General features: G+C 45.1%; 1 protein-coding gene across 3 annotated transcripts in view; it reads right to left on the bottom strand.

The window, feature by feature from the left end:
* LOC147026096 (double C2-like domain-containing protein beta) overlaps window positions 1-15536 on the bottom strand; it is an 88226-nt gene that overhangs the window by 46644 nt on the left and 26046 nt on the right. For all 3 annotated transcript variants that reach the window (XM_085881150.1, XM_085881151.1, XM_085881149.1), the window contains one exon: window positions 6606-6685. In XM_085881150.1, the coding sequence (XP_085737276.1) occupies window positions 6606-6685 (80 nt within the window). The remainder of the gene's footprint in view (window positions 1-6605; window positions 6686-15536) is intronic.

Here is a 15536-nt window from a genome sequence, read left to right as displayed (position 1 = left end):
TATATTTGATTAAATTAATGGAAGGATGCAGGACAAGAGATAGAGGGGTTAAGTGGGGGTGTGATCAAAGGATAGTGATAAAATTGAAGGTAAGAATGTACAAGATGGGAATCAGGCCCATGCTCCTATAATCAGGCTGGTTATAAGGATGGTGCAGAAACATGGGTTTTTAGAAAAAGGGAAGAAGAGGAGTTTGTGGAGAGGATAGAGATGAGAATGCTTTGGTGCATTCTCAGAGTATCACTAAGAGAACAGTTGAGAAATGAGGAGATATGTAAGAGAGCTGGAGTTGCACACAATACAGAAAATATTAGAGAGAGTAGGCTGTGCTGGTTTGATCATGTGATGAGGAAAAATGATGAAGAACTAATAAAGAAAGCATGGAATTAGCCAATTAGAGGGAAAAGATCAAAAGGATGACAGAGATTACGGTGGAGGGAGGTCTGCGGAAAAGAGATTTGAAGAGCGTAGGATTGAGAGATGAAGGTGCAGAGAACAGAGAGGAATAGAGAAGGAGGATCCGAGTGGCCGACCCCTAACTTTTTTGATTAAGGCGCAGAGAAGAAGAGGAATGTGGGAGACATGGAAGTTGGAAAGAATAGGGAGGAAAAGCAAAAGGATGTTGGGAAGGTGAAAGGTGGTGGGATGAGGGTCCAAAATGCTACCATGTTTGAAAAACACTTTATATCCTCAGATTCGCAGTTTAAAGACAAGTCAATGTGGTTCGGGTTGTGTTGCTGAATTTTAGGAGTGCACCTGCAACACCTGAACCCTATTCGTGCTCCCAAGTTTCTGCATACAATTTTATGCATGCGGCCTCTTAAATCAGTAGAGGCTTGATTTTCATGATTGCGTTTGAATGGTGAACAATAAGCCGAGAAAAAGATAACGATAGATGACAGACCAAGATACGTCTCATCACGCTGACTTCCTTCTACGTCCAAACATGTATGCGCACAATATCAGGAAAGTGAAAGTCAGTCTCCCTCAAGGAAATACCGTGTAACATTGTCTCATGAGGTTTAACCTGAAGACTGTTTCTAATTGGAATGAAGAAATTTCATTGATCGCCCACATCAGATTATAATCGTCATCTATCGATGTTTCAACACTTTCCACCTCGTTTACTTCAATTTTTATTGCTTTAACTTCAACATGCGATTTAAACGTTAATGAGCAACTTTGTAAGGATGTTTCCCAATGAGTGATGGAAGACAAACTGAATCCGGTAGTTTTGACACCGTGAGCACCAATGAACAAACAGTGATAGTAGGTGGCTGCTGATACAGTGTTGGACTTTGTTTTCTCTTTGGGGGGGATAGACCATATCGAGAAAGGAAATTAGGTATTATGCTTTAAAGTGGAAAAACAAACGATATAATGTTCATGTTTCAATCCTATTGCAACTCCAGAAATAGCTTTTTGTTCTCATGAATAATGCCAAGGTGAATTTCTCAGAGAGTGTCATTAAATATAATTACTATGAAAAAACTAAATGTTGCTTTGCAAAAATATCATCATTTTTCCATTATATTGGATTTTGTAAAGCATTCTTTGCTCGTTTCAGTAGTTTTGGAACTACCTTTGTGAAGATATTCAGTCACACTCTTCTCTCCAAGGCTTCAAGTAGGTGGTGCACCATGCCATCTTATGTCACTCCCCCCCGCCCCCCCATTGCTACCCACAATATTTTCTACCCCAATTACCCGTGTTTAACCAGACTCAGTGGTGTAATGCTTCAGGGACAGACTGACGATATTCTCAGGCAAAAGGGATCCTTGGGCCCCCTAAATGAACTTTTAGAATGAGACAGTGTGAAATAAAAGATTCCGAAAACAAACATTTGTGCATAAATATGCAGAATAATAACGAGACAGTGAATGTAAAACAAATACACTGCAATGTACGAACCAGAAACTGGTGTACCTCGTGTTGCAGAATGTTGTACCATACATTATAAATAGTCCAAAGCATCATGGAATGCTCCAGACAACCGGCCTGAAAAAGTATGCAATAAAATGCGCACCACGGACAACATTCCTATTTCTCCGTGTCATTTACCTAAAGATTTTGCCGAGAAAAATAAATGGTCACTTTAGCCGTTTGATGTAAAATAAAGGAGATAGTGGGACGTTTGGACCTACCGAATCAATTTGCACCCTCGTCTGTTGAACACCATTTCTCAATAAGATGAGCAAAAAATACATGTGAAGATGGTTAATAATTTTTTTTTTGGACCAAGGCTACAAACCCGGGTTTTTTTAATACACATTTATGGTTAAGAAACATTTTCTTTAACGTTTGAAACTGTAGATTTAATAGCTCGGTAAATGTTGTTTGATTAAAGCGCGTAAAATGTTTAATAGCAATAAATGACTTTGCTGATTTTTTTTTTCGGGAATCGAACAAAATCGACTTTCAACCCTCAACAATTAATATACTACGAGCCAAAACCCCGTCACAGACGGATTCCGCTCCATGAGCCCAAGATGACAACCAGTGGCGTCTCTTGTAAGAGCCGCATCCCAGTCGATGTACTCCATGGCCTTACCTAATGAGGTCTACAAAACGTCCTTGTACACGACATTTTTGGTGTACACTACTCCTTGTGAAGAAGTCCTCTGATTTGTGCACGTGTCTACTTTGACATACAAACACCGTGTCAAAACTTCTCAGGTCACAGTACCGAGAAAAACGTGACGCGACCGCTCGGAGGAGCACAAAATTGGTCCTTCAGTATTAATATATAGATGTTTAAAATACACATTCTGAAATCGTGCCTTCCTCTTCTATTTCTGAAAATGTAAACCTTTTTATGTTTTTTGAGCACGGACGACGGACCCATTGATGGCCCATCCTCAAAATTCGAAAAAAAATAAATTCGGGCACCATCCAAGGGTCTGGGCCCTTGGATGGTGCCCGAATGGCCAACTCCATGCTCAGTCTGCCCCTGCAATGGTTAGAACGTCTCCTCCAGGTGTAGGAGATCGATGGTTCGAATCCAACCCTGTTTGGGTCACAACAAATGCTTAGAAACAAGGTACGTGCTGCTTCCTTGCATGTTACTTCCTTACTTGCTTGATGCTCGGCATTTAATAAGGACAAAGCATGGACAAACAAGAAGCGAATACTTCGATATCGCGTGTCTGGGGGCAGTAAAAGTCTAGGTTAAGAATAATGAAACAATTTTGCAGTTATAAAATTTAAATGTAGACACGGTGAATTAGCATGCATGATGGGAAGAGTTGTGACGTTGGACAAATTTATATTTATAGCCCTCAGATCAAAGGGACATACGCGGCCATAAGTGTGACCGAAGACGCAGGACAGAATAGCCAATTATATAACAGCACGATGTCGCCGCGCTGTAATAACCACTTCTGGTGAAAAACAATGAAGAACGAGAGTTACAACGCTGCGCGTCAACAACTAACGGAACAGGAAGATTATCACTTCCTGCTCAGAAAATCAACTTCCGGCGTCACACAGAAAACGATTCAGCACAAAAAACGTCGCTCTTTCGCATTAACCCCGCCCACAATCCACCCGGCAATCTCCGCCCACAATCCACCCGGCAATCTCCACCCACAATCCACCCGGCGATCTCCGCCCACAATCCACCCGGCGATCTCCGCCCACAATCCACCCGGCAATCCCCGCCCACAATCCACCCAGCGATCTCCGCCCACAATCCACCCAGCGATCTCCGCCCACAATCCACCCAGCGATCTCCGCCCACAATCCACCCGGCAATCTCCGCCCACAATCCACCCGGCAATCTGCGCCCACAATCCACCCGGCAATCTCCGCCCACAATCCACCCGGCAATCTCCGCCCACATCACACCCAACAATAAGTGTGGCAGAAGACACAGGACAGAATAGCCAATTATATAACAGCGCGATGTCGCCGCGCTGTAATAACCATGGGTTGGCAACCATTGTGCAGCCTTATGGGCCTAATGGCCTCCTCCTGTATTGAAGTTCCTTGTAAAGAAACTCTTCTATCTGTACAAATGAGTGTGTGTGTGTGTGTGTGTGTGTGTGTGTGTGTGTGTGTGTGTGTGTGTGTGTGTGTGTGTGTGTGTGTGTGTGTGTGTGTGTGTGTGTGTGTGTGTGTCAGTGTGTCTCCTCAATGACTTCAAAACCATGAAACCTTGGAGCCTGAAAATTTGCATGCATACTGAGGGAACCCCAAGGGAGTTCCAGAGTGAAAATTGGGTGCTTGGGTTAATTAAAGGACCCCTTTTGAAGATAATTAACGGCCTTATTTAAATATATCCTTTATTCGGCGATCCACAGCCACTTCACTCTCTGGGGTCTTAAGCCCTATCCTGGGTTACCTCACTGGGGTCTGAAGCTGCCATGTTCTTTGGCCTGCTCAACCATGCCTTGACTTGGAACAGGCCGCAACTATTTCCTTCCGATAAAGTTTTCTTTTTCACTTTCCTCACTCATATTATCGAATGCCTTTTCATAATAGCTATGAATCGCTGGGTACATTGCAATACTTATAAACACCCGGAGACATCAGTATTTGTGGCTTTATTTCCTTTCTGCAGATGCCACAACCTAGAGAATCTCTTTAACTAAGTCAAATTACAAAATCTAAGCTCCAGAATCTAATTTATCAGCAGTTTGACAGCAAAAAACGTTAATTTTTCCAATTTGGACATATTTGATAGTTTGTGTTTCATGTGATGGTTTGGAGATTGCTATCGCTTGCTAATCGAGCCGTTCCTTATCAACCATTTCATTGGAGTGCCGAAGCCACTTGGCGAGCGCTCTACAATATTCACACTATCACTGAATATTGTATGTCGTTTGACTTGAACAATGTTCAGGAGCTTCGCGCCTGCATTGGACTCACCTCGTTCAGTGGTGTATCGGATGATGGCTGACTCACTGAAAATTTGTAATTTCCCCTTTTTGTATGATATTCTTTCATTATACGACCCATCACTTTGGCATAGATAAATACAAATGAAAAAAAAAATAAAATGAAACATTCTGTTAACACCGTGACAGGATTGCTGAGAGGTGCGCACGCTCGCTTTCAGCTGTGTAGCCTGGGTTCAAATCCGGACCCAGCTATAAACCATCATCCCGGTGTTTCACAGGCAGGGTGATTCATCAATGTGTGTGCTGTTAAACTGGACGTCACATCTGCCGGAATCCTCCCCTCTCCTCTCTCCCCCCCCCCCTTTCCCATATCTCTCCACTCTCCCTCTCTCACCCTCTCACTCTCTCTGCCTCTCTGTGTCTCAATCTCTCTCCCCTCACCCCCCTCTTTCTCGCTCCACTCTCCCTCTCTCACCCTCTCTCTGTCTCCATCTCTCTCCCCTCACCCCCCTCTCTCTCGCTCCACTCTCCCTCTCCAAAACCTCTTCCTCTCCACCCCCTCTCCCTCTCTCTCCATCTCCAAATGTATCTGGATGGTGGTTATGTCTGGGTGGGGGTTATCTCTGGATGTTTCCAGAGTATGGTTATGTCAGGACGGACCCTCCCCTCACACTGCCTTCCATTTCCCTCCCCTCACACTGCCTTCCATTGCCCTGCCCTCACACTGCCTTCCATTGCCCTCCCCTCACACTCCCTTCCATTGCCCTCCCCTCACACTGCCTTCCATTGCCCACCCCTCACACTGCCTTCCATTGCCCTCCCCTCACACTGCCTTACCTTGCCCTCCCCTCATGCTGCCTTCCCTTTATGTATCTAGACGGTTGTTATGTCTGGACAGTGGTTATCTCCAGACGTGTCCGGATAGACCCTCCCCTCACAATGCCTTACCTTATGCAACCCTCAGGCTGTCTTCCCTTGCCCTCCCTTCATGCTGTGTTCCTTTACCCTCCCCTCACGCTGCATTTCCTTTTCACATCCCTCCTCGCTCCCCCCTCCTTCCTCACTCCCACACCCCTCCTCACTTCCCCTCCTTCCTCGATCTCCCTCCTCACTCCCTCCCCTCTCTCCCTCCCCTCTCTCCCTCCCCCTCTCTCCCTCCCCCTCTCTCCCTCCCCCTCTCTCCCTCCCCTCCTTCTTACCCCCCTCCCCCCTTAATATTCCCGTCAGCAAAGCGACAGGTTGTATACTAGTTATTTTTATAAACCGAATACTCTTGCTTGCAGGTTGCAGTATTTCCTCCCCTTCTTTCTCTCCTCCTGGCTTATTGTGCCCAACTGTTGCCCAGCTCAGCTCATACCCATCTGTCACCTTGCTCTTCCACAAGCCTTGATCTTGTCAAGAAAAAATAAAAATCATGCTTTTATTTTTACTTTTCTTTTGCAATGATCGAAGGCCCATGGAAGAGCTTACACACACATCATGTGTAGAAGACAATATATATTCCATGGAATTAAAAAAACACCACATTATTAGACAATGGACAAATCAACACAGTATTTAGGATTTTAACACAGCCAAATCAATATGGTGTGTAAGATTTGAATTGTGGATCCCAACCTCACAAGCCAAGTGCTCAGATGGGAATGCCAACCCTTTTAATACAGATATCAAGCAATTAGCTTCAATTATAATTGATGAATTAGATTACAACACTGAGTTTTACCTTTCCATTACAACACTGAATTACGAGCATCACGAGGTTACCTGTGCTCGGAGTATATGGCAATGCAGGATGTGGCTGTTGGCATCGTACATCAAACGAAACTCAAGCTCCCCCAGCAAGGCTGCAAAAACAATCACAACAACAATCATATTATGTGGTGCAGGATGAGGTAAGAGTAGGAAAACACTGGTGTCTCGCTCAGAAAAAAGCTGAAAAAACGACTGCAGCACATGCATCCTGACAGTCAACAGATAAAGAGGTAACAACATAGGACTCGATCACGAGATCAAGCAGGATCAGAAAATAGCACTGGGTTTGACACAAGATGGCGATGAGTCTGTCTCGATGGAGAAGTGGGCTGCAAAGAGCGTGGAATTCAATTCCACAAAAATAGAGTAGAGAAGGGCAGACAGGCTGGAGTGAGCGTGATTTGGTTGAAGAGCATGTTTGGACCCAGAGACTGAACAAAACAGATTATGGAGAGAACAGGTGATGCAAAAGCAAAGGAGAATGAAGAGAGACAGAGACAGAGACAGAGACAGAGACAGAGACAGAGACAGAGACAGAGACAGAGACAGAGACAGAGACTGAATGGTGGTGCTGTCTAGAATAATTGCTGCAATTACTATGTAGAGTCTTTCTTTCTGGTATCTCAGTTTTCAGGCAATGCAACTGTCCAAATGTACAGTATATGGTAACCAACAAGCTCAAATACATCGAGAACAAGAACAGCACTCAGTAAAGTACATACCTCTGCCAAGCTGAAGAGTTTACATTTTCAATCCCACTGATGGGCTGGATCTGGATCCAGACCTGAACCAAAATCGAATCGGCTTGTTCTTGTCACCGAACCAACTCATCCACCGGGTTTTGTCATCACTCGTCCACAACATTTTGCGATATCATGATTATATATATAGTTTTTGGCCTCATCTCTCAATTTTAGAAATTAGGCCTACGTTGACCTTTTGACCTCAAAAAAATTGGGGATTGAATTCAGCGACCTGATATGCAAATGTTCAAATTTCAAGTCAATCGGATGAAAATTGAGGATTTTAGAAATTCCACCTAAGTTGTTGACCTTTGACCGACGTTGACCTCAAAAATATCTGGGTGGTTGAATTCGGTGAGCTGATATGAAAATCCTGTTCAAATTTCAAGTCAATCAGATGAAAATTGACAATTTTAGAAATTTCGGCCTTTGTTGACCTTGCGTCGACCGATTTTTATGAAACTTTGTCACGGGACCGTCGCAGGGATTGTGCCTACAATCTGCGAAACTTTCAGAACGATCGGCTGAGCAGTTTGGGCTGTAGGCAAGTGGACAGACACAAACAAATAAACAAACAAGCTGAACCGATCAACATACTTGGCAAAAAAATGTTTGCCAAGAAACAAAAGTACAAATAAACAAACAGACAGACAGGAGTAAAAACATAACCTCCAACCACCTTTGGTGGTGGAGGTAATAAGCTTTTTTAAAATAAAGGAAAACTTCAGATTTATGTGATAATTCTCAAACCAATTGTGGTGAATTGAGGTGAATTGAGGGACATGACGCGGGATCACATGTTGTGCGTCTCGCGTATAAGGGGAGGTCTCTGCGGCACGAGTGGTTGTCCCCGGGGCATTGCCATTTACATCGGCTGTTCACTTGATGCTCGTTAACTGAAGGTGCTCATTGACTGGTGAGAATGGAGATTATATCGAACTCCGTGCTTACGCGGATTTATTCTGCGGTGATTAATTGCACATGTATACGTTACTGCTTATGTACTCCTAGCTGAACCTGTATTCCCCGGTGTGCCCACAGAAGCGGCTCCAATCAAATGGAATAAAGCCTAAACTCTGAAGGTTCATCTCTCGCTCTCATTTCAATTTATTCCATTTGGTTTTCTCGGCTCTCTCAACCAACGATGGACAAGATCTACAAACCAGAGAGGTTCGACGCAGACCCAAACGCGACTGACGCAGAAATGAAATGGTCGCATTGGTTCTGTTCCTTCTCACACTATCTGACCATCATCGAGGAAGGAGCCGACAAATTTGCCGCTCTCGTGAATCATGTCTCGCCCAGCGTGTACAGGCTCTTCTCGGAGTGCGACACTTACGAAGCAGCGATTGACGTGCTGCAGGCGCTCTACGTGAAGCCCAAGAACGAGGTATACATACGACATCTTCTCAACACACGCAAGCAAGCAGCCGGGGAGACAATCGATCAGTTCCTGCAAGCTCTGAATCAGCTGGGAAAAGACGGCAGCTTCCGGGCCGTAAGCGCCGAGGAACACCGAAAGGAAGCCACACGGGAGGCATTCATCCAAGGACTCAGATCAGCCCACATACGGCAACGCTTACTAGAGAAAGCGCAACCCACTCTTGACAAGGTAGTCGATCAGGCACGAGCGATGGATACGGCTCAGCAGCAATCTGAGTCATTTGGGACACCGATGCTGCTAATGAACGCTGCTACGGTGGGAACTCAAGGAACCCCACTGGCACAGACACAGCCAGACATAGGGGATGGAGAAACACCCGAGGAGCCGGATACCCAGGCCACGTCAAACTCCTCAGCAACTGCTCCGGTTGGTAAATGCTTCTTTTGTGGGTACAAAAGTCATCCTCGTCAAAAATGTCCCGCCAGAGATGCCACATGCATGAATTGCGACAAGAAAGGGCATTATGCCAGGGTATGTAAATCTACTCTAAGGAGAAATAAACCCACTTCTGCGGCTCTCTACTCGCAGAATAAATTAACTGCAGCCTCCCCGGGGAATCTATCCAAGGCTATCATCAACGTACGAATTAATGGGCATATGGCTGAGGCACTGATTGATACCGGTAGCTCTGAAAGTTTCGTCAACAGCTCGCTAGTGAAGGGCAGGAAATGGGTAATCCACCCGACTGACAATACGGTATGCATGGCCGCCACCTCACTACAATCCCGCGTACGAGGGTACTGCAATGTTGAATTGGACGTAAAAGGGTACACGCATCGGGATGTAAGGGTACTGGTGCTTCATGATTTGTGCGCAGACGTAATTCTGGGTCATAATGTCCTCAAGCAGCACACGAGCGTCGAAATACCCTTTGGAGGAAGCAAACCTCGTCTAATTTTAAATGCGTTGACCACCGCGGAGGTGACGTCCCCCCAGCTGTTCGCTAACTTGTCGCCGGTCTGCAAACCGATAGCGATCAAATCGCGGCGATATACCACTGCTGACATGAATTTCATCACTTCAGAAACCAAGCGATTACTGGAAGAAGGAATTATAGAACCGAGCGACTCGCCATGGCGCGCACAGGTGTTAGTAACCAGCAGTCAGAACCATAAGAAACGAATGGTTGTCGATTATTCCCAAACGGTCAATCGCTTCACCCAACTCGACGCCTACCCCCTGCCGCGCATAGATGAGATGGTCGAACGCGTGGCCAATTATAAGGTATTCAGTACCATCGACTTGCGAAGCGCCTATCATCAAATTCCCATCCGAGAGGAAGACAAACCTTACACTGCATTCCAGGCAGGGAGGCGCCTCTACCAATTCAGGAGAATACCTTTCGGTGTCACGAATGGGGTAGCTTGCTTCCAACGGGTTATGGACGACATCATCTCAGATGAAAACCTCAAAGACACTTTTGTTTACGTGGATAATGTCACAGTGTGCGGTAGGGATCAGAGGGAACATGATAGGAATCTGGACAGATTCTTGAGCATTGCTAGAAAATATAATCTGACTCTCAACTATGAGAAATGCGTATTCTCGGCAAGGTCATTTGACCTCGGCTACACGATAGCCGACGGCACAATTAAGCCTGATCCTGAGCGATTGCGCCCGCTCCGTGAGCTTCCACCACCTCAGGACTTGCAGACAATGCGCCGGGTGATCGGGATGTTCGCTTACTATGCGAGATGGATTTCGCAATACTCCGAGAAAATACATCCCCTAGTGCATTGCAAAAACTTTCCACCAGATGCCGCTGTTGTAAGAGCTTTCCACAACCTCAAGGATGATATCAGTAAGTCCGTGGTTTTATCGATCGACAGCTCGGTGCCCTTCGTGGTGGAAACCGACGCTTCAAATCACGCCATAGCTGCTACACTTAATCAGTCTGGGCGGCCGGTCGCGTTCTTCTCGAGAACTCTCTCTAGAAGCGAGCAGAGACACTCAGCGATAGAGAAGGAAGCGTACGCCATCGTTGAAGCGCTGCGGAAATGGAGACTTTATTTACTGGGAAACCACTTCACGCTCGTTACGGACCAACGATCCGTGGCATTCATGTTTGATGGGAAAAATAACGGGAAAATTAAGAATGAAAAAATTATGAGATGGCGGATAGACCTAGCTTGCTACAGTTACGACATTGTTTACCGGCCCGGGAAAGAAAACCCTGCTGCAGATACCTTCTCTCGGGTCTACAGTTCGGCAACAATCAGTCAGGCTTTGCAAGACCTCCATGTGTCTCTGTGCCACCCGGGGGTAACCAGGATGGCACATTTCGTGCGCAGACAAAATCTTCCCTATTCTGTTGAAGATATTAAACAAATGAATGCTTCATGCCCTGTTTGTGCTGAACTAAAACCCAGATTCTTTGGCGCGGCATCTGGCAGACTGATCAAGGCCACTTCCCCCTTCGAGAGACTAAACATCGACTTCAAAGGGCCCCTGCCGACCGAAACAGACAACAGATACATATTCACCGTTGTTGATGAATATTCAAGGTTCCCTTTCGCATTTCCGTGCTCGGATATGACCTCGGGCACTGTCGTGAAATGTCTCTCTGACCTCTTCGCTATGTTTGGGAGACCTTCGTACATACATTCAGACAGAGGGCCGTGTTTCATGTCGGCCGGGCTAAAACAATTCCTACTAGAGCTCGGCATAGCAACTAGTCGAACGACGGGTTACAACCCACAGGGAAACGGGCAGGTGGAAAGGTATAATGGAGTTATTTGGAAAGCCGTAACTCTGGCGCTGAAATCGAGAGGACTGGGCCCCGAGCGGTGGGAGGTTACTCTTCCCGACGCTCTGAATTCCATACGCTCTTTGCTCTGCACGTCCACCAATGCAACTCCTCACGAACGAATGTTTACTCACCAGCGACGTTATGTTGACGGTCAAACGGTGCCCAACTGGCTGACCCATCCCGGTACAGTGTTCATGAAACGCCCGGTACGACAAAGCAAGTATGAACCCCTGGTGGAGGGGGTCGAACTCATTGACACTAATCCAGAGTATGCTCATGTCAGGCTCCCGGATGGCAGGGAGACCACTGTGTCGGTTCGCCATCTGGCTCCCTCAGGTACTCCTCCCGCCGGTACACCACCTTCTGGCACTCCTCCTTCTGACATTTCCCCCCCAGGAACTCCGCCGGGCGACGGGGCTGCCGCGTTCCACCCGAGAGCGATCGAGGAGTCATCCCCGGCACAAGTCGAGGCTCACCAAGAGGATCGGGAGTCTCCCTCAAGTGAAACTGCCGTTTACTCCCGGAGAGGTCGACGAATAAGGCCCCCTCGACGACTCAATCTGTAAAGGGGATTATTGGCATTCTCGCTGCTCATGCTCCTATATGCCCATTATATCATATATCGATGCTCATTTCCATGCTCCTACAACTCAAAATAATCACTGCTTGGCATGTATGCTTCTGTAGACCTATTAGTCCGCGTTGCTTGAAATGTATACTCCTATAGTGCTAAAGCAATCATGGTGTGTAAGATGGGCCCCTAGTTACATTTTAAAGGTGAGGAGAATGTGGTGAATTGAGGTGAATTGAGGGACATGACGCGGGATCACATGTTGTGCGTCTCGCGTATAAGGGGAGGTCTCTGCGGCACGAGTGGTTGTCCCCGGGGCATTGCCATTTACATCGGCTGTTCACTTGATGCTCGTTAACTGAAGGTGCTCATTGACTGGTGAGAATGGAGATTATATCGAACTCCGCGCTTACGCGGATTTATTCTGCGGTGATTAATTGCACATGTATACGTTACTGCTTATGTACTCCTAGCTGAACCTGTATTCCCCGGTGTGCCCACAGAAGCGGCTCCAATCAAATGGAATAAAGCCTAAACTCTGAAGGTTCATCTCTCGCTCTCATTTCACCAATCTAAAGATAAACAGGGCATGATGTCAGACATGCATTCCCATGCATTTTTTTTTTTTGAAGAAACAAAGAAAGTCCACCTTCATCACTTTAACAAACGCCATTTGCCAAAAAAATTTAAACTCTCAACATTTGCACATGGAGGCCTGTTCAATGTCTATGACCACGCATAAAGGACAAAAATCATATTTGTTTATCACTTCACAGGCTGAGAGTGTATTACTGGGTTTTTTTGACGTTGTATTAAAATACAAAGTCGAGGCTCATGGAGGCACTATAATATATGCAGAACGCATCAGGATGTAACAGAACAAAACAAACAGCACAGAGTGGCCACAATGTCCCGTCACCCATTGTAAAAATTGTGACCTTGCCTTTTATCATTTTAGTTGACAACACTGAAGGGTTCTACACATTTATTCCACATCCATTTGCAGTACTCTTTTACTTTATTACACACTAGCAGGGGTATCCGGCGTTGCCCGGCACCACCCACCCCAGTCACTCTGGACTCCCACCAGTAGGGTGAATATACTGGTTCTGGCTCACTTTTCCCCATGTAAATGAATGGGGGATTTTCAGCGATTCATATTTTTTTTTCCCTAAAAATAAACCCCCTTTTTTATCCCAAGGTATATTTATTTATCTCCCTTTTTAACCTGGGGACACTTTTTTTCAAATAATGCATACAATAAGATAAAGATTTGTTCAAGTACTAAAGTGGTAATGTGATTTGTTAAAGGTGATTCGAAAGAAATATCTAAAACGTCTAAGACTCGGGACACTTTATCAAATAACCGATGCATATTGTTTAGCTCACTCATTGAACCTATAAAGATTTGTTCATTCTCAAATTCCTTCAATAGTTTAATTTTCTTTGCACAATAATCCCCATCTAAAACATTGAAAAACAAAACATTTGAATCTTTATATTTTTTAAGATACCCCTTTTGTGCCATTACGAAATGATAAACTTCTCTTAATGATCTCATCTGGCCACCGCCCGAGTTGCAAATCATTTTTGTACATAAACCACGCCATAAAAAAAGTTTTGTTTCAAATGTTTTCAGTTCGTGTCATGAAAATGAGGAAGTGTTTTTTTTGACATGGTCGTGCTATGTGAATGAGGAAGTGTTTTTGGACAGTCATGCTGTGAAAAAATAGGAACTATTCTGTGAGACAAGGTCTCGTGTTTATATTTTATCTCAGAACACGAACTGAAAACATTTGAATCAAAACCATTTTAGGGTATTTTAAGTATGTTTTAAAAATGATTCATACAATTTGAGAATATATCTCCCAGTTATTTTCCAAGCTGTCTCTCCCGAAGCGTCATTTCCTGTGGCCACACCCAATGATTAAGCAATCTCCTCATCGTTGCTTTATAAGTGATTCGCCAGACAAAGTTTCTGCCAGACGGGATTTTCATTTTCACAACTGAGACATGAGCAATCTTTCTTCCGCGAACAAAACAGCTCACCACAAAGTTGGTAAGCCTGTGTATAGGTTCCTCTTTGAACGATGAAGCAATTGATTATAAATTAAATCGTGATAATTCTGATATATATATTTTTTTTTTCTTGGCAGGTCCTTGGAAGAAGAGCAGTTTACATATCACGACGAGTTGCATGAAATTAATGCTCTTATTGAAGAGGTCAATGATTTTAGAAGGGAATTGAAAAACATTTATAATGACTGGTACGAAGTCTTATCACGGCCTCTGATCTCGAATAAATTAAACCAATGGTGAGACGTGTGTGTGTGTGTGTGTGTGTGTGTGTGTGTGTGTGTGTGTGTGTGTGTGTGTGTGTGTGTGTGTGTGTGTGTGTGTGTGTGTGTGTGTGTGTGTGTGTGTGTGTGTGTGTGTGTGTGCACGCGTGTGTGTGTCTCTTTCCCTGTCTGTTTGTCTCTCTCTATCTCTCCCTGTCTGTCTCTTTGTATCTCTCTCTCTGTCTGTCTTTCTACCTACCTCTCTCTGTCTGTCTCTCCATCTATAGCCTTGACTCATTATTAATTTTTTTTTTCAGCTCGATCACACAACATCAGCTGTTGAAGCAATCTGGTACAACACATGATTTTCTTGAGGTAAATGTTTCTGAATTATTATTTAGTTATTTGTTTATTAATATCACTCTCTCTTTAGAATGTCGTCTTATGTTGGTTGCATCATGAGTTTGGACGCGGTTTTACCAGTACACTGGAATTCATTTTATTGGCCTTGGAAGGATGACAGGCTGAGTCGGCCTCCTGGTGTGTTAATTCAGTGGTCAACGAGGCTTGAACTTAGAACCAACACCAGGCTTACTCATATTACCATGTAATTATCTTTACAAAACCTAATTATTATCCACTTTTTGTTTCAAAACAGAATATAGTGTCTGAGTTTCGAAATCACAAGACATCTGAAGAAGATTGCTGGGAAAGATTATACATTCTCGCAAATGAATATTTAATATTTGCAATTTTGATTAATTATATTTGTTTTGTTTACAATTACTTGATTTTGAATTTCAAAAAAAGGATCAAGACATTAAGGAGAGGGAGGGGGTGGGGGGGGTAGGTGCGCTCCCCCAATGACCCATCACCCCCTCATCCCACCCCTCCCCTCCCCATGTGTGTGTGTGGGGAAGGGTGGGCGTGGGATGAGGGAGGTGGTGGGTCAAAGGGGGGGGCGCACAGGGGGGATGAGGGGGTGGGGCTTGTGTGGGTGGGGTTTATGTGGGCGGGGCTTGTGTGGGTGGGGTTTATGTGGGTGGGGCTTGTGTGGGCGGGGCTTGTGTGGGCGGGGCGTGTGTGGGCGGGGCTTCGGTGGGGTTTATGTGGGTGGGCTTCGGTGGGAGGGGTTTATGTGGGCAGTGTTTATGTGG

This window comes from Eptatretus burgeri, chromosome 5, assembly GCF_056783735.1.
Source record: "Eptatretus burgeri isolate ZD-2024b chromosome 5, Ebu_testis_v1, whole genome shotgun sequence".
NCBI classification, from domain to species: domain Eukaryota; kingdom Metazoa; phylum Chordata; class Myxini; order Myxiniformes; family Myxinidae; genus Eptatretus; species Eptatretus burgeri.
Note: the sequence above shows the minus strand (reverse complement) of the source record. Positions and strands in the feature narration are given on the sequence as shown.